We start from the raw sequence: 22014 nt of genomic DNA, 5'->3' as shown, positions 1-22014 counted from the left end.
TATTTAAGTTGTTTTACTGATTCTCCTTCCATTTCTAAATACATTTTAATTTCAATGTGAAACTACTAAAATCGTATTAAAATTTTATGTCAGTAGAACCAATATACTTCTAAACTCTCGTGTCCACTTTCAGTTTCTAAGAGTAATGAAGAAATCATCCTTAAGAATGTAAAAATGTATCATTTTTATAATAAAATTTAGCACATATTTCATTTTTATGACATTAAAACAAGCACTTTATGGTGTATGATGTTAAGTACACTGAATAGGGTAAACTTTGCTTTTGGAAAAAAATATTTTGCTTAGCTAATAATCTAGCTACACCCATTTCTATTTCATGTCATTGATTTTGCTCAGTATACTACACGAATTAGTTATGGTAAAAAATATTGTATTTTACTGAAAGCTCGTAGACATTCTTAAACATATCTTCGGCTGTGGTAAAATCATTAAGAGAGACAATATCAAGCAGTTTTTTAGTCACAGTTAGATGTTTATCGCAAACAAGAATAAATTTCGCTAGTTCAGTAATATCTGTAGTTACATCAACTGCAATTGAAAAAGTCAGATCGTTTTGAAGTTTGAATTCAAGATTTTCGCTTAGTTTATCTGTAATTTAATTGATTCTTACTAAAGTTCAATTTATTGACAGTGAGATATTTTAAATTGTATTACCTTTTTTCCGAAAAAAGTATATCTATAGTTTATAGCATGCATTAAGTTTGGCTATATGTTCCAACATAACAAAACTAGCTTTTTTTCAAATGCGTTACTGAAGTAAAGATATCAAATATAACAATTTGTTTTCTCTTAGTTTACTTGTGTGTTTTTAATATTAGTATCAATATATTTAATAATTACATTTTAAAGTACATATGTTTCTTAATGATACTGAGAGTATGTTATTTATTATTATTTTTATTTATTTTAATACATATAAGATATTCTCTAAGAGTTGAATTTTCAATACATCATATGTGCGATCTAACTCCATCTTAATTAATTTTATATTCATCTGTGAGATCAGAAAAATCTTGGAAAACATAATCTATGACGATCGATCGGAATTATAACTATATAATAATCATTAATTCCGATTTCCCAGACACGATAGTAATTGAAAAACACCAAAGTCCATATGGGACTCAAACCCAGATCAATAATATGAAACTTGTACCACTCATATATCGTACTGGTTATTAAACAAAAAAACTTAATCTTTCACTTATATAGAAGTAAAAGATTAAGTTTTTTAAAAAATAAATCCAATTCTCATATTGGCTAAAAATTTGTATTTTTTTATTATTATTATTAAGATTCTCCATATTAACTATTTTCATGAGTGGAACAATAATAATATTTTTTTATTTACCTGTATATACAAGTAATGTTAGCTTTTTATATATACTATTAATTATATTATGCAATTTTGTAAGATATTTTATATTAGAGTCATCTAGTGTGATTCGATGAAAATTATATATTAACGCCTATAAGTTATGTGGAGATTTGCAAATTAATACATATTTTCTGTAGTCACTAAATCTTTAATAACATTAGTACTAAATTTATAATATAAATAGTAAAATAAAAAGCGATTTATTTATAAATTAAATGTTTATTATACAATAAATTTATACAAAAATAGTGATTATATAAAATATGCACGATAAAATTATCAATAATTACATGTAGATTATAAATGATATACATAAAATATGAAAAATAAAACAATGATAAATTCATATATCTGATCATATAAACTATAGGATAATTATAATTTTTCTATAATGTATGAAATAAATTGTCATTAATATTGTAGTTACTACTGAAATAAAATCATAAAATAAAAAATTGATAGTATGACACAAAAATGAGTAAACATAAATAATATTCATAGAAAAAAATCTTGCACTTGTACAACAGTTGAGAACGTACGGACCAATTATTTCCTAAATTGTTATCACAGACGCAATACGCTAAGATAAATAGTTAAAATTTAACCGACAGTCATGATTCGTGAAAATTTTAATCACAACGGTTAATACTCAATGTAAATTTGTACATTCGTTTATAATGGACGTTATTCTGGTTGTTAAAAAACAATACATGAATAATACTATAATTTCGAAATACACATGCTCATCTTTGAATTTTTAATTCACAAAAAAATTGTCTAGAAAGTATAGAATAAAACTTAATCTATAATATAAAAAATATTGCTTATTTCTAACGATAATGTCTTTATAAGATAGTGGAATATGTAATGAAAGAAAACGTTTTAGCAACATCAAAAAGTGAGGTAGAAGTGTATCCAAATTAATCCTTGATTCTATTGAAAGTATATTGGAGTGCATCATCAGCAGAAAGATTTAATCTAATAAGCTCCTTCACTGCATCGTTTGATACGGTTAACCCTGATCTATGTATTTTTGACCAACAAATACCATCTAAATATGTTTAGTTACATTTACAATAAAGTCGAAGTGACTGCTTTCAATCCGTGAACTAATACAGTAGGAGGCAACTCTTCAGTCAGACCTTTCAACAACGACATATACTTCAATCTATCCGGACACTCAGTTTGAAGAGCGTTCTCATACTCTTGCATGTTATGTAGACTATTCGGACTATCGAATGGAGATATATCATCTTTTGATTCGTTCACAGGCTCCGGTGGAGGCGGTAAATACATGAATATGACACCAGTACTTTCTGATGAATAATTTCTGATCATATGATTCACACTAAAAAATATATAAATATTATTGATGTGATCTTTAAAATACATTTGTACGCATATAGTTTTTAGACTAACGTTTTTAGATAATCATCAGGCAAATCATAGCGACGTTGAGCCAGTGGAGAATCTTGCTGTTGATTGGCCCATCTCAGCGGCTCAATGTTTTCCCATTCGTTAACCTAAATAATGGAATGTAATTTATAGAACAGGTCTAAATAAATTGATTTATAAATTATACCTTTATGATAGATGCTTGTATTCTTAACAACTTGAGTAGTTCGGCTAGTCTTATTTGAGTCGGTTTAGGACTGGCAGCTAAACGCGCTACTGCCGCTTCTGTTTCCATATCGCTCGGACTGCTACTACCTGCTTCTATTCCTGATGTACCGACACTGGTAGATGTACCTATTTGAATTTATATATGTTTATTATAGGATTATATTATGATCATGAATAAGACGTGTAATCGCACTTGAAGCGAAGACAATTTAATATTTTATGCAAAGAGATTGCAATGAATTCTAAACTACAATGCGCGTTCTGTAGATGAAAATAATTTAGCAAAATAAATTGTCAATGATTAAGGGTTGAAAAAATAGTCAGGCATGAATACCTTGATTGAGTCTAAAACTCGATGATCGTTGAGAAGGTTCGGCGTCATTGTCAGTTAACATGATCCTCAACTTCAACTTTTTCCAGCAAGATTGAGTGTTTAAAATGCAAGCCAATTGTAGAGTGAACAATGCCGCTACCGAGAATAGATCGCCACTCGACGGACACATCAGATCCGACAGCCAAACGTCGATAAACTTGATGTTACGATTGCTGTTATAAATAATATTAAACATTAAAAAAAATACCCTCTTATAATATATAAATTTCATACACTTACGATCCGATTTGTATCAAATCTAAATTATGGAAGTGTCTACATAGACACACACTTTTCTCCATAGCCAAAAAATCAGAAAGCATTGCTACATATTCACACGGTCCTGATATGGATTTATTCTTAACGGGGAACGCCTCGTCTAGATTTTTGCTAAAATAAGGCGAATCTAACCTGTGACGATCAAAACATTAAATCAAAATCAATTTTGAATATAAATAAAACAATTTAAATCAGTACATTGTAAAGAAATTCTGTTGAGGAATATCATCGTAAAATCCTAGCATTACAGTGTTAGGCTTCATCGCTCCCAAGCCGCTCAAATGCGCAAGATGACAAGCTCCTTCTCGGACGTTAGAAGACACGCAAAGCTCTACGAAAGCTTTGATCTAAAAATATATACAATATTTAGTCAAATATTTAGGTAATACTAAGATTTATATGTTATTACTTACTTTAAGATGATCGATGAGTAACAACCATGGAGCATTTGCGTCCACCAGTGGATCAGTGCTCGAAGGTAATCGACGCGTCCTTTTCACATGCCCCAAAACCAACAGACCGCCTTTCTTCAAATGATTTGCGAAACAAGCCAAAGGTGGTACGCTACACGCTTCATTCACTAGAAGTAGCATTTGGGGACGCCAATATTTGACGTGATCTTTGCGCGAGTCCAGCAGTAATAAATATTTTCTGACCTAGCATTAAAATGAATTAGTAGTAAATAATAATGATCATGTTAAATAATTTTATTTACTTGATGAAAGATCAAAGCTTGCGAAATTGATCCCCAAGGTTGTGCCGCTGCCGCTGGAGACGCGAGATGTAAGGCGATCACTAGACAAAGGCATAATATTAAAGATAGTCCAGCTAATGCTGATGCAGCGATGAACATCATGGCTAGAGCTCCCAATAGTCCACATAACGCTGAATGCCATGAGAAAGCTTTGAACGATGGCCTAAAATAGATATGGGTAATAAAAAACTTTTATATACACTGCATTGATTTTTAATCAAATATATTTGTATTATATTTACCTGAAGTTTGGAGCACCAGCCAATTCTAGAGCGAGACATGCCAAATTCACGGCCAAATAGCTCAGTAAAAACAAGGCGCAATTTGCCCTTGCAATGGCCGTTAGAGATCCCGCTAATAATGCAATTTGTGCTACGGCCCAAGCTATAACTACACACGTACTCGTACCGCACCAATGCAACCATGACCCTGATTGACAATAAAATAATTATTTATAATACAATACCAAGTTAATAAACGTAATTGGATTGAAGCTATCAGGTAAAATTTTAAATTAGAAATAATATTTTCCTAGTCTATTTTAAACGCTTTAAATTAATATAACTTTAAGAAAATAAACATTGTGTGAAATAGAGCTGTACAGATTATGTGATTAATCGTATTTATTGATAATGTGATTTCATTTCACATTTGGAGTGAGAATTTCGGTTCATATTATTTTTTATCAATGGCAAGTTTGTGTTATTTAATTAAACTCAGGAAGACATTAATTTTTAATCGTCTTGTTCTCGTTGAACTTCTACTGTATTTTAAGATTATCACTTATATGTCAATTGTTGGTCTTTAAGTACTCCCTCCCTAGCAATTTAAAATGGCGAAATTAAACTAGATAGAAATGATTGCAAAATTTGCAGATTTCTTCATAGTTTAATTTTAGGATCGTTTAAATCACTTTTGGATCACCAATGTATGGATTATATTACTAATTCAAGTATTTAAGATTATAACCAACAGAAAATACGCATTAATTAAAATTATATAAAAACATACCAGTATTGGAAATACATTGATGTCACTCAAATTTTAATATTTTTAGTAGAATTAAAAATATCCTCTAAACGCAAATATCACAATAGTAATACTCACCAAATAGATTATCTTTCACAAGAGCGTTCAAGACTCTGGAAGCACCGATCATGTTTGACATACCGGCAGAGAAAGTAGCCAGCAAAACACCTTAAAAATAATACATTAAATTATATCAACACAAGTAAAATAAATATTCGAATAATCTAAAACATACCAATTGTTACTAAAAATGGCACTATATTTATTGGAAGCATGTAGATGTAGTTATTTTGTAGCAAAAAGCGACTGCAAGTGGCAGCTGTTAATAGAGTCAGTGTGATATATGTCAATCCAGTGAATACTATAGCGGCTAAAGTGCCTCTTGGAATACTACGACTTGGATTACGAAGTTCACCTGTAAAACACATAATAATTAGGAATTTTACATATATTTCTATATATATAAATCTAATAATCACCGCTCATATTAGCACCGGCCATCACTCCAGTGACGCCAGAAAACAAAATACCAAAAACGGTCGGAAAATCGACCAGAGATCCTTCGTTACTGTAATCTTTGCCATAATTGGGCCATAAATTTTCAACAAACGTTTTCGCTGAAAGACCGGTGTAGTTTGCCAAGACCGGTCCTAAAGTCGTGTTAACTAATGTGTTGGACGTTGGTATTTGTACCTAAACATACAAACAATTCATGAAATAGTTATTATCTAGATATCCATCTCTTGTGAACATAAATATTATACCTGTCTTTCGCCGATGATGAAGAAACTTAATATGACTGAGGCGAGAACAATTGTTACTGTGCTCCAAATAGCCAAGCTGGTTCTTGCAAAATATTTCGCTCCGGCTAAACTGATGCTGAGAGCCGTGGCTGCCAATATCGAGCCATATAATGTACGCCACCAACGGCCGCTCGGTAATGTCCAAGCGCCTTCTTTTATTAGATATCCTAAATAATTAATAAAATACTTTTATCTGTAACTGATAAAATCTATATATGAGGGAAGGTAAAGAAAATGACAAGCACAAATATTAGGTAAAGCGAAAAGAAATGTCGTTTTTAAACCATCAAGGAATTATCAGAATAGATTGGATGTCCTTGGTTAATGGTAAAAGATCATTTAAAAAAACTTAACAAAAACATAGGCAAGGAATTTGGGTTTCGCACAGTCTATCACATTCGGCTTTGTATCAACGTGTGACAATTTGTTCTTCGCTGCTAAGCAGTTATGAAACCGATCCACTTCTAAGACAATTTATTACTGGAGACGAAAAACAGATCCTTTATAGAAATCAACATAAAAAAACAATGGCTTTCTTCAGGCCAAACGCCAGTGTTATTCATTATGAATTAGTATAACCTGATCAGTCGAACTTTATTGTACTCAATTAAAAAGATTGAAGGCGGAATTATTAAAAAAAAAAACGATCAGTCGTAGTTAATAATCAATGGCGCATCTTAGAACACAAAAATGCGAGATCGCATGTAGCCAAAATTACACAGGACAAAATAAAGAAACTGGATCTAGAACTTTTAACACGTCCGCCTCATTCTCATGACAGCACCATAGGATTATCATTTATTCCGGTCTATGGAACATTCGCTTCGAAAAGAAAATTTAAATTCAAAAGATGACGTCCGAAAACATCTAGATTCCTTTTTTTATATCAAAACTATAAGAATTTTACAAAAGAGGCGTCGAAAATTATCCAAATTGCTCCACAATATCATAAATAACAAAGTAAATTATCGTTCAGAATAAATATTGTATATTTTTTCTCACAAAAGAGATTTTTTTCGCCTTACCTAATATTTCTCAAATACACCAATTATAGAAACAGTTAACAATTATTCACTTGTGAACAAAGATTCCTAATTATTTAACAGGTTGAAAAAAGTTCAGAGTTTTAAATAAGTTTTTTTATTGTTATGCAAATTTTAAATTTTGTGTTGACTCTTTTTCCAAGCTGTTACTTATTTTTTTGAGAATCTATTAAGCTCGAGTAATATGTAAATGTTTTGTTTCTTGCTGTAAGGTTAACCAATTTTCTTGGAATTATCATATTTGTTTTGTATCAGCGCATACAGCAAAGGGAAAAATATTTACATACCTATATTTATCATTTAATTCTAGGAAGTATTCAATATAAATTATATACTACGACATATACACATCATTTTTTGTAATCATAAGAATTTAAGATATACCCTGCCCTGCAAAAGTTCACACCGGTCGTGATTTTAGGTAATTATTGTTTATTAGTGGTAATATATGATTTTAAAATTATTTTTTCGCTACTTGTTCTAGAATTTAAAGCTTTTTTCATTATTGACCAAATTTTACTATTTTTTTTTTTTTATTGGTTATAGGTTTTTAATTTATTTTTTATGTGTACTTCAATAAACATATAAAGAATTTGAAAAAAAATAATATATATGAAATATGATCTCGGAAGATGATGCGTTATTTTATAAAATATTATACCTGATTCGCCAAAGTTGTCTACCAGTCCTTCAGTGCAAGCAGAAAAGCAGAGAGCACTCGACACAACGTTAGCGAAGAAAAACAGCGTCCCAATCGCTCCGCCGAATTCTGGGCCTAAGGATCTACTTATCATAACTGTTATATTAAAATCAAGGATAAATATAAACAAACAGGATCTACTCATGATTGTAATAATATTAAAAGGATACAATAAACTCCGCCTCCTTCAACAGCTCCGTTTGTGGATATAGCACAAACGGAACACACAGTAAATATTAATATCACATAAGCTATTCCAAACTGCAATAAAGTCATCAGTAGTCCAGAATTTCCGATAATAAAACCTAAAAAATATATTGATTCAATACATATAAATATGAATTTAATATTAAAAATTACATACCCATTCTAATAAATACTAAGGCACTGAACATTGAGAGCACAACGGGACAGAACACTCCCGAGAATGTTCCGACCTTGTGCCGAGATTCGTCTTCAATCTGTCCATCTTCAAACTCTACGTAACCTGTTAATAATACGATACATACATTAAAATATTTTTCTTATCAATTTTTACAAAACCACAAATTTAAGCGACAACCGCAAGCGGTAGATAATAAACGAATTACCTCCGTCGGGAGTTCGGCGCAACGTCGGTTGTCTCCAGCAACATTTCAAGTTTGAATAAAGCTTTCTGATTCTACTCGGCTCTTGGACAAATTCAGCATCGTTAATGCTGGGACTTGTTAGAGGGTCTAATCCGGATGACATGGTTATGCGGTCGTAATCAACATTTAAATCGTAAACTGTAAGCAAAAATATATGACTGATAAATGTTGACAAAAATATATGTGTATGTATTTTATGACCCAGATGTTAATGTTATCACAATTGTACTCATTTCATGTGAGCCATATTGAATTTATGATAGCTTTATTTTAAATTCTAAGCAAGTCATTCACATGTAAGCGAGTAAATAATTCAATTCAATGTTGATTTATATAAGATATAGCATAAATCTCATAAACAAAGATGTGTTTAATCACTAACACACAATATTCAAGAAATACGTTAACGTTTTAAAACTTCGTGAACCATGATTGATTATTCATTAAAATAATTGATTTTTTTTAATATGACTCATACTATTGAATGTGTTATATTGACTTTGGAATAGAATTTATAATTGGATAAAATCATAAAGCTAATATTTATTCTATTGTATTCGAATTTAAATTGCAAATCAATAACAAACCTCAATATTCAGTAGTAGACGACGAACAATTACGTACTACGGAAACAATGACAGTTACCAGTTTTAGTTTTAAAATTTATGCCAAACCATAAGGCGCTGTTTGTTGTCCAAATAATGATTACAATAATTGTATTATTTATTTCTTAATTAAAAATAAAACATTAACAAACAATGATTATTTGATAAAAAAATATTTACTATAAAATAATAATAATAAATACCATTATTAGATATAAACAATATTTAATTAAATAAGAGCAAAATTAGATAAACTACAATGCTTGCAGTATTACAATTTTATATGCGTAATACATAAAATATTAGCTTATAAATATAATTAATAAAATGAGCAATTTAAAATCAATGGCAAATCTCTTAAAACCCTCTGTATGAAATATAAGATATCTATCTCTCTATATACTTAATTTAGTAACCAAACTGCTTTCATTTGAGGGAAATTTTACGGCATGATTGCTTTTGCAAAATTGGATCAAAATAATATGCAAGATGGCAACGCAAGAGCGTGTTCTGGGCAATATTGAACATCAATGCGCGAGTTAATGAAATTTTATGTCTGAGATGACCTTTTTTGCCCAAAATCTTTAAACTCAAATCACTCATTCGGCTTTGAATAACATTATTTGATAACTTCACTAATTTTGACTTGTTTTAGCCTTTTCCCCCAAAACAATTGTTATTATTTCTAATGCACAATTCTAATGTTCTCGAGAGTCAAATCGGACTCTTTGCTTTCAATGATTCAACATTATGGCTTGCAAAATCTGTTTAGATTTGCGTTTGAAAAGATAGTGCAACATCTAATCATGGCACATCTGTTATAGACGCATGCGAAGGAAATCTGTTCTACACACGCACCAATATCATGCGTGTAATTTTTAAACAATTATTTTAAACAAAAAAATTATATATTTTCTCGCACCCCTTAAAATGTTACCTCTCACCCTCAAGGGGTGCGAGCACCCCTAGTTGGGAATAGGTGAACTTTTTTTAGTGTTCTCTTTTGATATTTTTTTTATCTTACTAAATATGCAAAAAAATTCAGATGCTTATTTTTTTAAAACCCAGGGCGCTGAATATTCTTGGGTAGGCCTTATACCCAAGAATATTCAGCGCCCCGGACCTTTTAAAGATCATTTAGAAAATATTTGTTCGAAGAGTACAAATTTCCGAGAAAATAGTCGAAGTAATTTGCTTCCTGGAAGACCGCCCGTACAGCCCGCCCCTCTAGCGGCTCTGGAGTACTTCTTAGAAATATTTTTAATTACATTAACATTTCTACGGAAACCATGTGAGTTCTGAGATAAATTTGTTTGGTTATTATTCATATTGGTTTTAGCTAGTAATATTTCCTTGTACTAAAATTTATAAACACTACTTGATACATGTGTATTTTTTATATATGTACATATTATAAAAATATTGATTACGCTAGAATTAAAATTCAAGGTATCAAGAAATAAAATGCCAAGTTTGTTGCTGTATTATTTTTTTGAGAATAATTGTAGGATCATCTCACAGAAATTAAATTTATTAATACTACACTATGTAAACCTCACTCAAACACGCAATGGAAACCTCAAGCTCTTTAATTTATAGGAATAGCATAGAACTTATTCCAGCATCTCGGATACTTTATGTAATGAAACTTCTTCAACATGAAAGGTACAAATATATAATTTAGAAATTCTAAAATGATTTTGGCAAAATATTTTATTTACTTATTAATTTTATTTTTTAAATCATAATACTTTTACATTTACAATTACAATTGTATAATGACTGATTTCGCATTAAGTTATTACATGTGCAAAGTAACACTCAGGGCCGCAACTACCGAACAAATGAATCACATGCATCCGCAAGATTCCACTATCATGTTTGGCAACGTCTTTTGGGTCACCGTGTTGTTCGAGTCCATATATAGTATTTGGAGAGGTGAGAAAGTCGTGGGCGTGCAGCAAGGTCTCAGCTCTAATCTTCTGGGATTGTTGGCACTGTGAAAAAGTTTCTGAAAGAAAACATAAATAAATAGAAGACTTACTTGTAAATGTATATCTCAATAACATACCTTTATAACTGAAGAGTGATAAGATCCACTTATTGTAACAGCTGCTATGGAACTGCAAGAACCTTTACAAAAGTTCGCGTCATAGCCAAGAGGCTGAATGATCCAATCGTTCCAACCCAATTCTTCAAAGGAAATGTAGAGACGTTCTCTGCAACACTCTGATATACCTGACGAGCATTCCATGTGACGTACTCTCCTTTTCTATAAATATTAAAGCACAGCTTTAGTGAAAGCTTTGTCGAAAATAAAGTGTTTTGATTCTATTACCTTAGTATTGTGCTTGGTGTTATATACCAAGAACGGTCGATGGTTTAACAATAGGCTAATTGGAGATTTGTGTGGAGGACCTCCACAAGAAGGACAGCTGATCTCCAAATGTACTTTTCCGACTTCCAGCCAATTTGCTGCAGCCCAACCAACATTGTGTTTAATCCAACCTTCTAAAATATAAATAAGACAAAAATTATTCTTCGAGTTTAGTTCAATTTTCTTAGATAATTTAGGAGAATAATTCTAACCATGCAAATTTGTCGAATGTATGGCTATTGGTTTTAATTTTGGAAATTGTCTGTTGTGGTCCCAATGGGTCGATTCAGAAACTAGCAGCGTTTGATTGTAGATATCTTGTGAATCAGATTCCTGAAAAATAAATTTATTAAGAAACTTTTCATCGCAAACATTTCTATATCGATAAATTTTTAAGCCATGTATATACAATGTTGCTTCATACATATATGATTAATAAATCCTTTCTAGTTTATGTATCGGTTCAATCCAAGACTTTTTATATATTTTTTTTAGGCGAATGTTTTAGCACGAGATACAATGTATATATTTCAAAAACGCGGGTGACCGCAAATAGCTTCGCGGTCGACTGGTCGATCGCGATTGAACAGAAATAATGATAATAATATACCGTCTTTTTCCGAAAATAAGACACTGTCTTACTTTCTTTTTTGGTCCAAAATACGCGCTAGGGCTTATTTTCGGGGGAGGGCAAAAATAAAAGTATATTTATATATTTTTATTTAATATTTATTTATTTTACACAGAATACAGAAATTTAAATTTATTCAATTACAGTCATGTCATCTTCTTCTGGAACATCGTCATAAATGATCAAATTCTGAAGTCTGTTCTGATTTTCTTCCAAATTCATTTCCTGTTGAATCATTGGTCCGAATCTCTCATGTCTTGCAATATAGCTATCGTTAAATGAATACTTCTTGTCTAAGTAGCCTGTTCGTAGTGCATTGGAAACACAAACAATTTTGTCCCATGAATTTTTTACCCAATTCACAACTTCTTGTAAGCCTGGTTTTACAAAATTACCTCGATGATTTCTCACCATTCTGTTTTCAATATATTCATTGATTTCCATCCGCAAATGATCCTTGAATGGCTTGTTTATTGCAATGTCAAGTGTCTGGAGGTAAGCAGTCATTCCTGCCGGAATCATTATTTGATCGATCTTCCTCTCAGCAAGAAAGTTTTTCATGTCTTTAGCGCGGTGTGTACTGGCTGAATCCCAAACTAGTAAACCTCTATTTTGACCCCTCAACAGTGGTGGCAGCATAAAATCAACCCACTTTCTTATAACTGCTTGGGTGCACCAGGCTTTTTCACTTTCAATGACATAAATTCCTGAAATGCGTTTAATCTGGTCTTTTTTACCTTTAGTGATTAAAAATGGCGATACTTTCTTGCCATCTAGACGAATCGCCAAAATACAGGTAACACGTGCACTATCGTAACCGGTAGAAGGAACGTAAATTGACGAGGAAGCCTTGTGGTGAACCGTCGTTTGAACTCCTTGGCCTAGGAATACCGCGGTCTCATCCATAGCAAGCATGTTGGAGAGTTGGTATTTCGAAAAATCGATGCCATCAACAAAAAGCTTAAACGCAAGTGCACGTTTAACAACTTCATTGTCTTCCAGCTTAAACATTGTTGTTGATCTCCTTAGAGACAGTTCATGTCGTTGAAGGAAGTTGTCCATCCAGTGTGACGATGCTTTAAATTCTTCTGTGGATATATCAAATTCAATTGCTGTTTCAAGAGCAAACTTTTGAATATCAGCCCTGCGCACAACCAAAGCCATTGCTCTCCTGTCGGCAATCCATTCCCAGATGCATTCTTCCAACTCAGAAAATAACGGCTGCCGACCTGATCCAACTCTGCGTTTTTTCTCATTTCCTTGGCCCACCAGTTGACACAGGTTATCGTAGTCTGCACGCCATTTGCGAACCATACGGAGATCCAGCATCTTCTCTTTACAGAAGGTTACAAGATTTACACCCCTGGAGTCTTCCACGATTCCCTTTTTGTACTCGACGGAATAGCTCTTTCGTTTTGTACTCATTTTAACTGAGGATAAAAATTATTCACTTTATAAAAAATAAAATTACGTATGAGGAAATAATCAGACTTACAAGACTGAAATGAACAAGTGTTATACCTGCACTGTCGCACAATGCATACTGCTGCCTTAGTTGTATTTTTAAGATAAATTCATAGAATTAATTTTGACACGGGCTGGTGCATTGCTTGAAATGAACTGTAGAGGTAAACAATTAATTTCTCGGAATATTTTGTTTCAAACATTTCTCTGAAATACGAGTAGGTATTAGGGCAGCTAAACATACTTAATAAATCAACAGCATTTTTTAACGAATTTTTTTTTTCACATTATTTTAACTAGGGCTTATTTTCGGGGGAGGGCTTATATTCCAAAAACTCCTGAAAATCACGCTAGGGCTTATTTTCGGAGGATGTCTTATTTTCGGAAAAAGACGGTATTAAATGCATTAGATTGTGCAATAAGTACAGGCTATACATATATTCACCAGTCGCCACTGTATATATTCTATTAAATAAGAGTGTTTTTCTTTAAAATCAGTGTTGAAAAGATAAAAAATAATATCGGTATAGCTTAAATGAACATAATATAATAATTGACAATACCTTATATACCCAAAGTTCTGTTGAATCTACATCTTGAGGCTGCAAATCTCCCGGTATAATAAAAGAGAAACAAGCTGCAGGATGTCTTCTACCGAATCCTTCACATTTTCCCAATTCGTCTTGTGAAACTAAAAATTAAATTAAAATAAATAAATAGGTTTAATGAAAAATCTTTGTTTGTACCTAAAAAAATATTTTATAAATTTGTTTTTGCTACTTCACGATTGTTTTATTTAGTTCAAAGTCATTAAATATATTATTTTATTAATATTTTTGATTGACTGGCGTCACTTTTCATCTATGCTTATAAAAAAAGTATAAATTTGTAAACTTAATTTTTAATGATATATTATTACAATCATATGTATGTTTGGGGTCAGTGACAACATTACCAGTCCATCTTTGAGAATATCCGTGTTAGAGGTTATCGAGTATTAAAATGAAAGTGAATTATAATTAAAAATAAAAAAATAGTAAAATATGTGTTATATCAATTAGAAAAATATTATAAATTTTAAAGTATAGTTTCAATATTAAATAGCATAAAATGATTGCATATAGTTTTTTTTTTGTTTATATATTTTTTATAAATAGCTCGAATTTAATAAACAATTTCTTTTGGACCGGATACATAAGATAGGTGTTAAAAATATTTGTACTAAATTTTATCAAATCAGTATGATAACTAATTCCGGTTTTTGTAAAAGTGTTTTCTTAAATAAAAATAACATAATACGAATTTCGTCACTCGTATATCGTAACTACGCTTTTCTCAAAATAATACTCTTTAAATAAACAAGGATATAATTGCGTCATTCTAAGAAAACACTATCATTTTAATTAATATTTGCTATTAACAATTATATAATATAATAAATTATTTTTTATTAAATCATTAAAGTAATGACCTATTAAAAGTTACCTAATTATATTATCATCTGATAAAATTTAAATTACTGAAATATTCTAAGTAATTTCATAGTATTATTAAATCGTGTGTTATATTTTAAATTGTTATATAATTAAAAACATTTACAAGGATATAAATTTAAAACTAAGAATTGGGCTGTATAAGTTTTGAAAATTATTTAAATTTTTTGAATAATAATAATTACGTATTACTTATATTTAAAAATCAAGGTATGTTTGAGAAAAGTATATGTACATTTTATCATAAACTAAGGCTTGTTATTGGTATATGAAATTGCTGCATTGACCGTATAGAAAGAACTCGGCGCATAAACGCGGTAAAAGCGCAATAAACAAAAATAGACGTCAGAGGATCCGACTATGGTTTTCAATTATTCGTAGTTTTTAACTATTCAAATATTGAATAAAAAATGGATGAAGATTTTCGGTTTTTATCGATATTAATTTAGTTAACCAATTAGTGCAAAAATTCAATTAACTGTAAAATATGTAAAATATTTTTTAATTAAAAAATAATCATTGAGTAATAATAATTATTTTAATTATTCATTAATTTCTTTCACAATCGTTGAACATTTTGAATTTGATAAAATATGCAAAACACAATGCTGTGCGAATTACTGTAAGGGTATCATACTTTTTGATTCGGAACGTCATTTTGGCTATTTTAAATCAGCGGAATTAAACTCAACTGCGTTTAAATTAATTCAGCAAAATTGATGGAACATTTTAAATACATTAAATAATTACAATAGCTGATAATGTTTGAAACGCATCTGATATACATAAAGATCGTATCCGTATCGGCGTTTATTTTATGCAGATTTTCATATAAATTAAATAACTAAAAATAAATTAACCGCGATCGAATACAAATACAAAAACATATCACCAACTTCCAAAAAATTACGACGCATACCTGTTTTTAAGATAAGCATTAAATGATAATAAAGGGCCTTTCCAACATTTTATTTCGTTCAATGAACGAATTCTGCAAATTCCGGTCATAGTAGTGACCGCTGATAAACATTATATTCACAAATGTGTTTCAAATACGTAAAAGTACTTGTTTGATGAGAAGAAGCGCCTCATTTCTTGCATTTTGAAACAAAATTAAGACGCATAAAGGGCCATGTATTTTAAGGGTTCATTCTAATATTTTTACAATGTATATAATTCTTTCTAGTTCGTTAAAAATATTATTAATAAAAAGCATGCATAAAATATATGTTAAGCTAGTTATAATTATATTTACTGGCGTAAATTATAAATAAGATATGGCTGTCAATTTATAAAATGATTCTAATTCCACATTTCTACACACAGGAAACGGGACAGAAATCTATTCTTGCGGCTTTTAATTAAATTAAATAAATTGTAAAGTTGCTCTTCTTTTTCGAACTGTTTTGTCTATGTGGATTTTTAAAGTCAGTTTTAAATATAAGGTAGGGTTTAATTTTGCCAACAAAGGTTACAATCATAAATTTTAAATGTGTGTGTGTAAACATTACTTAAATACTTTGTTAAATTACTTTTGAATGAAAGATAGATTTATTTTGAAAAAGTTTTTCAGTTTGATGAGGATCTTTGTATGAACATAATAAATAAAATATAAAAAAATATAAAAAATAAAATATCATATATAAATAGTGCTACAATAAAAATATGTCATGGTCTGGAATGAAAATTGCTGGTAATTAATGTAAATATTAAAGGTTTTAGAATCGATCCCTGTAGTTCACTAGTTTGAATATAACTTGTATGTTTGTGTATCTTATATAATTCTACTATTATATATATTATTTTTATTTTATATATACACCTAACAAAGCTATCAATTCCTATCATATAAAAAAAATTAAGTTGATTATTAAAAATAAATTGTATGGTCTAAAATGTATAAATAAGTATCAATTACGTGTGAGCATTATCAATTCTAAGAAATTGTGTTGTTTAGCAAAATTTTCATTAGACTGTTTATTTTCTAAGAACTCTTAATAAATCATGTAATATGCACATATTACTATAGTGAAAAACAAACACTCACCATCGTCTGGAAAAATTACTTTCTGATCCGTCTTTCCGTAGAAATCATCCAAATGAGGGTCATGGTCGTAATTGTGTGGCTTCTGAAGGTTCAACATAGTATCTCCATTTTTCACTGGCCAAGGTAGTGAAATCCTAGCTGAGGTGGCAGGCCTCGGTCTTTCAGTCAGCCTAAGCTTCTGCAGAATCTGGTTCTTAACAGAATCTATTCTCAAAGCTCTCGACTGTGAGCTTTTTTCATCGTTGTATCCTCCCATATCGGAAGATCCGTATATTTTCCTATCGTACGCGTCGTTCTCCTTCAGCAGGTACTTGTCTGAATTCTTGAAAAAGGCGTTGAGTAAGCTCTCGCCGCTGGTGCCCCAGCCCGCTCCACCGTGCAAAGCGCTAACTGCAGCAAACCACAACAACATCTTGGAAGCTGGGCCCATTATCTTGTAGTTACAGTAGAAAGTCTGCGGATAGTAAACAGAGCTTATCTTAATTATAGTGATTGAGGTCAAGTTCAGCTTGGAAATTGATTTTGACACGAGCGAAAACGTGGTTGTCTAGTTTTTTTTATAAAATAGCTCTTATCAATGACCATTGGTCTTGAGCGTATAGCTAAAAGTTTATATTATATTTTGAAACTGTGCTACCAGATTTTATTTAATATTGTATAATCATAGTAGTTTGATAAACATTTTTTAAAGGGTGTGTCAGTAATGTTTTTAATAAGTGGATTTCGATAGAAACACTACCTAATATAAAAGATCTCAAGTAGAACTTCCAGAAAATTCCAATGAAATTTGTTCAACTATCATCAAGAGTTGATCCTGATACTATTGCGATAGCTATCTCTACAATAAAGTATATTTAAATAATCAAAATCGGACCAATCCTGGATGATAAGGAAGAACTACGCTTATTTAACTCAGTACCTGAAGATGTCAGTAACATCAGATGAAAGCTCAATCCAAAAAAAATATTTATACTATTGAGAAAATTTTTTAAAAACTATAGCTTCAACTTATATAAAAGATCCTGAAAAAAGTACAAATGGTTCTTTCCATCTCACAAAGTATTGTGATTCAAATGACAATAACTTTTCTGAAAAATATTTTTTTGCCTGACTTTTATTTTTTATAAACGTGTATTAAAAAAATATGAATACAGTAGAGTACATTATTTAAAAAGTACAGATTTATAACATTTTTCTGGTTTACAAGAGGAAATTAAAAAAAATATAAAATTTGAGAAATACCAAGAAAAAATATGTATAACTATTAAATTTAAAGCAAGTTATGTTCAAGCATTTTATGTTATACTTAAATATAAGTTTATTCTTGTCTTAGTCACAGATTCTTAAGATTAATGGGTTAATATGGTCTCGCGTGTAGGTTACTTATTAATCTAAGGGTCATGGGTATAATGGGATATCATTTTTAGTTAGATTTCTTAAGAAATATACCTTTTGGACTCATGAAACGATTTTAATGCAGTATCATTGACTACCACCCTTGGTGAAAATGTTTATCTATAAATCGACAAATCGATATGAAACTAGATTATAAAATAGACTCCTAAAAATCTCGGCTGAATTCGTTAGCCAGCATGATCCGCCATACTGTTTTAAAATGGCGGCTATAAAAAGTAAAAATAAAAAACTCCTTTTAAAAATATCGTAGTGAAAATTAAAAAAAAATCTAAATTAAAGCAAAATAACAATTAACAAATATGTTTTTTCTACATTTCTGCCATTTATATAAATTTTTGGGTACACGATAACTGGCATATTTTTAATTATCTCGACATGAAACATATTTTAAAAATATATCTAGAAAATATCTGTCAGCCTGGTTCGCCATCTTGTTTCAAATTCCAGCTATTATAAATATAAAAAAGTGTTGTTAAGTTAAAAATTCTAGATAAAAATTAAAAGGTCAAATTTTTTTATGAATAGAAATTAAAATAAAATGTAAATCATTTTGTAAAGCTAGACTCGAGAAATAATATAATAAGCCTTGTCAATAAATGACTAAACAATATGATAATTTATGGCCACTAAGCAAGTATGGCAGACCACCCCTAAGGATAATAATCGCTATGAGTCATATAAGTACACATATAATGAATTATTAATATTTATATTTAATATTCGTATTCATAAGAGTAGATCACTATATTAATTAATACTATTTAATTTAATCATCCATGTTTGTATCTTTTGCTACAAAATATAAATATAATGACGATACAGATACAAATTGATAAGCAGGACTTCCAAAGAACGGCATAAAAAAATAATAGACACGGTCTGCAATTTTTCACACTGATCTGACTGGACACACTGGATAAGATTGCTACGGGATTTCCCATTTTATTATTTTACCAAATACGTGCCTGTTTTATGTTTCGTAAATAAACCTAATTGTTTATTGCTTCGTAGGCGATAAGGACTAATTAAAATATTTTAAATAGCAACAATTTCACAAAATATAAACACCACAATCGCTCAAGTCCAAGGGTTCATCGTTAACAATATTTTATACCGATACAACTACACCACCGGTTCATCGGTTATTATTTTGACGGAACGATTTTTGGACCCTTCTGAGGTCACATCCGAATAAATGGACGTTAGAACATAGTATACTTTCAATTATTCATAATAACAATATGATGTATCTACTAAAGATTACAATTAATTGAAATAATAAGTTTGACCCTATTTTTCTCAAATGAATTTATTGCATAAAAAAATATAGCTCACCTTTTACTTTCAATCCTTAAATCACTGTATATTTTTAAATATATAAACGTTTTTTTACACTTTATAAATACAACTAAAAATTTACGAATACTTTTTTATATTATTATTATATAAATTAACAATTAATCATAAATTAATAAAAATAAAAACAATCAGATGGCAAAACGTAATAGCTCGACCCGCATCGTCAAATTACACTGATGTGCTTATTAAAAGTTTTCCTAGTTTTCCTTGGCGTTCCAGTTCTGACCACAAGTCCTGTCCACAAGTTTTTACTGCAAGTTCTGACCACAACTCCATGGGGGACCATTCAACAACTACCACTATGCATTACTAAACACACTGGCCGAACATTTGCTTTTTTTTCGTCGTTCACTTTATTTTATTATTTTCATTGTTTTAAACGAAATTAATATTGTTGTTATCCAGTCGAAAGTGATGGTAGAACTGGTGTCAGTCAATTCTCCGACACTTCTAACGCATGTGTGTACATATATTTATATGATAAATATTCAAAGGACCGCGTCTCAGCACTGCGCTGCGAATTACGTGTAACACCAACTGTTGATTGACGAACGAATTAAAATTGTGATTGCTTTATGCTAAATTCTCACTGAGATTTCAAATAGGTATAATTCGCACTATAATAGCTTACTTGCAAAACCCTGTTATGAAAAGTTTTGGGTTAGGTAGTATTATAAGTATTATATTAAAATGTTAAGTCAGAGTCAATTTAACTATACAAAATGTAACCATAGTTAAATTATTGTGTACTGTCAAAAAATTATTGGAACATATTTTTATGAAGAGCATCCATGACATGCATAGCAGAGAATGAGATTTTCTATGCACGTCGCCAAAGCTTGCGATAAGACGTCGACGATGCTCGGCTTCACTTTATTGGCGATTCGCCTTCTGTACGATACGCTAATTTGGACCGTCCTCGAATACAGCTCTATTTTCTGGAATTTAAGAGAAGCGAAGTATTCCTTGTTGTTAGAGAGAATTCAAAGAAAAAATCAAGATATCATAAAATATCTACAAAAGAATACGGGTTGTATTTATATTTCTATTCTATATAAAATTCATTGTATTCTTAGCGTAGCGTTTACTTAATGAAGCAATTTTTGAAATTAATAAGTTATCAATAATCCGTCAACATTCGACGACTCAGCTGCGAGCTATAGAATGCCTTAGAGTCGCGATCGCGTCCCTAATTGCACGACGCATCCAGCTCCTCAACGAGGTTTCTAAACATATAGATAGCTATGGGGAGCTGGAAAAAATGTAGGATGATGCTCATTTAGTTTGGGCACCATTGGGGTCTATAGTTTATAACTAAGTTGCTTTCTCCCCCCCCCCCCACCCATACACACACATATTATCAACACATTAAATTCAAAACACGAGCTAATATACATTTAAATATCAAGCAACAATACTCTTCAGTCTTCATTGTCAATTATCTTTCGCAAATAATTTTAAAATTTATATTAATTTAAATTAACTACAATTACTAATGAAAATAAATATACAGTAGTTGTTTATTTTATTTTAATTATTTAGTAAATTTACGCATTTAAGACCTAAAAAATAGTAGATCAACGCTGAAAAATTGAATCGAAAACAACTGTATGGTAACCACAGAACAAAGAATATCATAGTAACTAACCTAAGTGTGCAAAGACGAGCGACGATTCCCCCTATTATTATGGGAGCTAAAAAATATGTTTAACCCTTTGCTATGCTAACATACATTCATTGGAAGATGTGACCTTGTCACATCACAACTTACTCACAATCTCGACTTAGATACGCAATTTTTACGACTACGTATTTTTCTTATTCGATATTACTACATATCGGTAAATATTTCCATGCAATAAAACTGTGTTTAAAACAACTCTTCTGCTGATAAGTTACAACAATACACTACTAGCCCCAAAAATAATATACATGGCAAAAAAATAAATATTACCAATAATATTTTTTGTAACGTAATTCTAATAATAAT

General features: G+C 30.6%; 2 protein-coding genes across 2 annotated transcripts; both read right to left on the bottom strand.

The window, feature by feature from the left end:
- Window positions 1-1598: 1598 nt before the first annotated feature.
- LOC148232961 (solute carrier family 12 member 9) lies at window positions 1599-9311 on the bottom strand. Its single transcript, XM_088190194.1, has 18 exons — window positions 9220-9311; window positions 8594-8770; window positions 8368-8490; window positions 8174-8308; window positions 7965-8099; window positions 6222-6427; window positions 5937-6150; window positions 5693-5872; window positions 5536-5625; window positions 4671-4857; window positions 4390-4591; window positions 4088-4330; window positions 3873-4021; window positions 3636-3806; window positions 3357-3568; window positions 2982-3148; window positions 2819-2922; window positions 1599-2747 (listed from the first exon to the last, which is right to left on the bottom strand). Exons 2-18 carry the CDS (start codon window positions 8733-8735, stop codon window positions 2471-2473), a joined length of 2937 nt encoding a protein of 978 aa, XP_088046320.1. The 5' UTR covers window positions 8736-8770; window positions 9220-9311; the 3' UTR covers window positions 1599-2470.
- Window positions 9312-10932: 1621 nt separating this feature from the next.
- Window positions 10933-20489, bottom strand: daw (activin beta chain dawdle). Its single transcript, XM_088190216.1, has 7 exons — window positions 20001-20489; window positions 17250-17703; window positions 14273-14400; window positions 11827-11947; window positions 11576-11748; window positions 11309-11509; window positions 10933-11248 (listed from the first exon to the last, which is right to left on the bottom strand). The coding sequence occupies exons 2-7, from the start codon at window positions 17677-17679 to the stop codon at window positions 11087-11089; spliced, it is 1215 nt and encodes a 404-aa protein (XP_088046342.1). The 5' UTR covers window positions 17680-17703; window positions 20001-20489; the 3' UTR covers window positions 10933-11086.
- Between the last annotated feature and the right edge of the window lie 1525 nt (window positions 20490-22014).

This window comes from Plectrocnemia conspersa, unplaced genomic scaffold (genome assembly GCF_051122295.1).
Source record: "Plectrocnemia conspersa isolate PC_06_02 unplaced genomic scaffold, ASM5112229v1 ptg000008l, whole genome shotgun sequence".
NCBI lineage: Eukaryota > Metazoa > Arthropoda > Insecta > Trichoptera > Polycentropodidae > Plectrocnemia > Plectrocnemia conspersa.
This window is presented reverse-complemented; position numbering and strand designations above follow the sequence as displayed.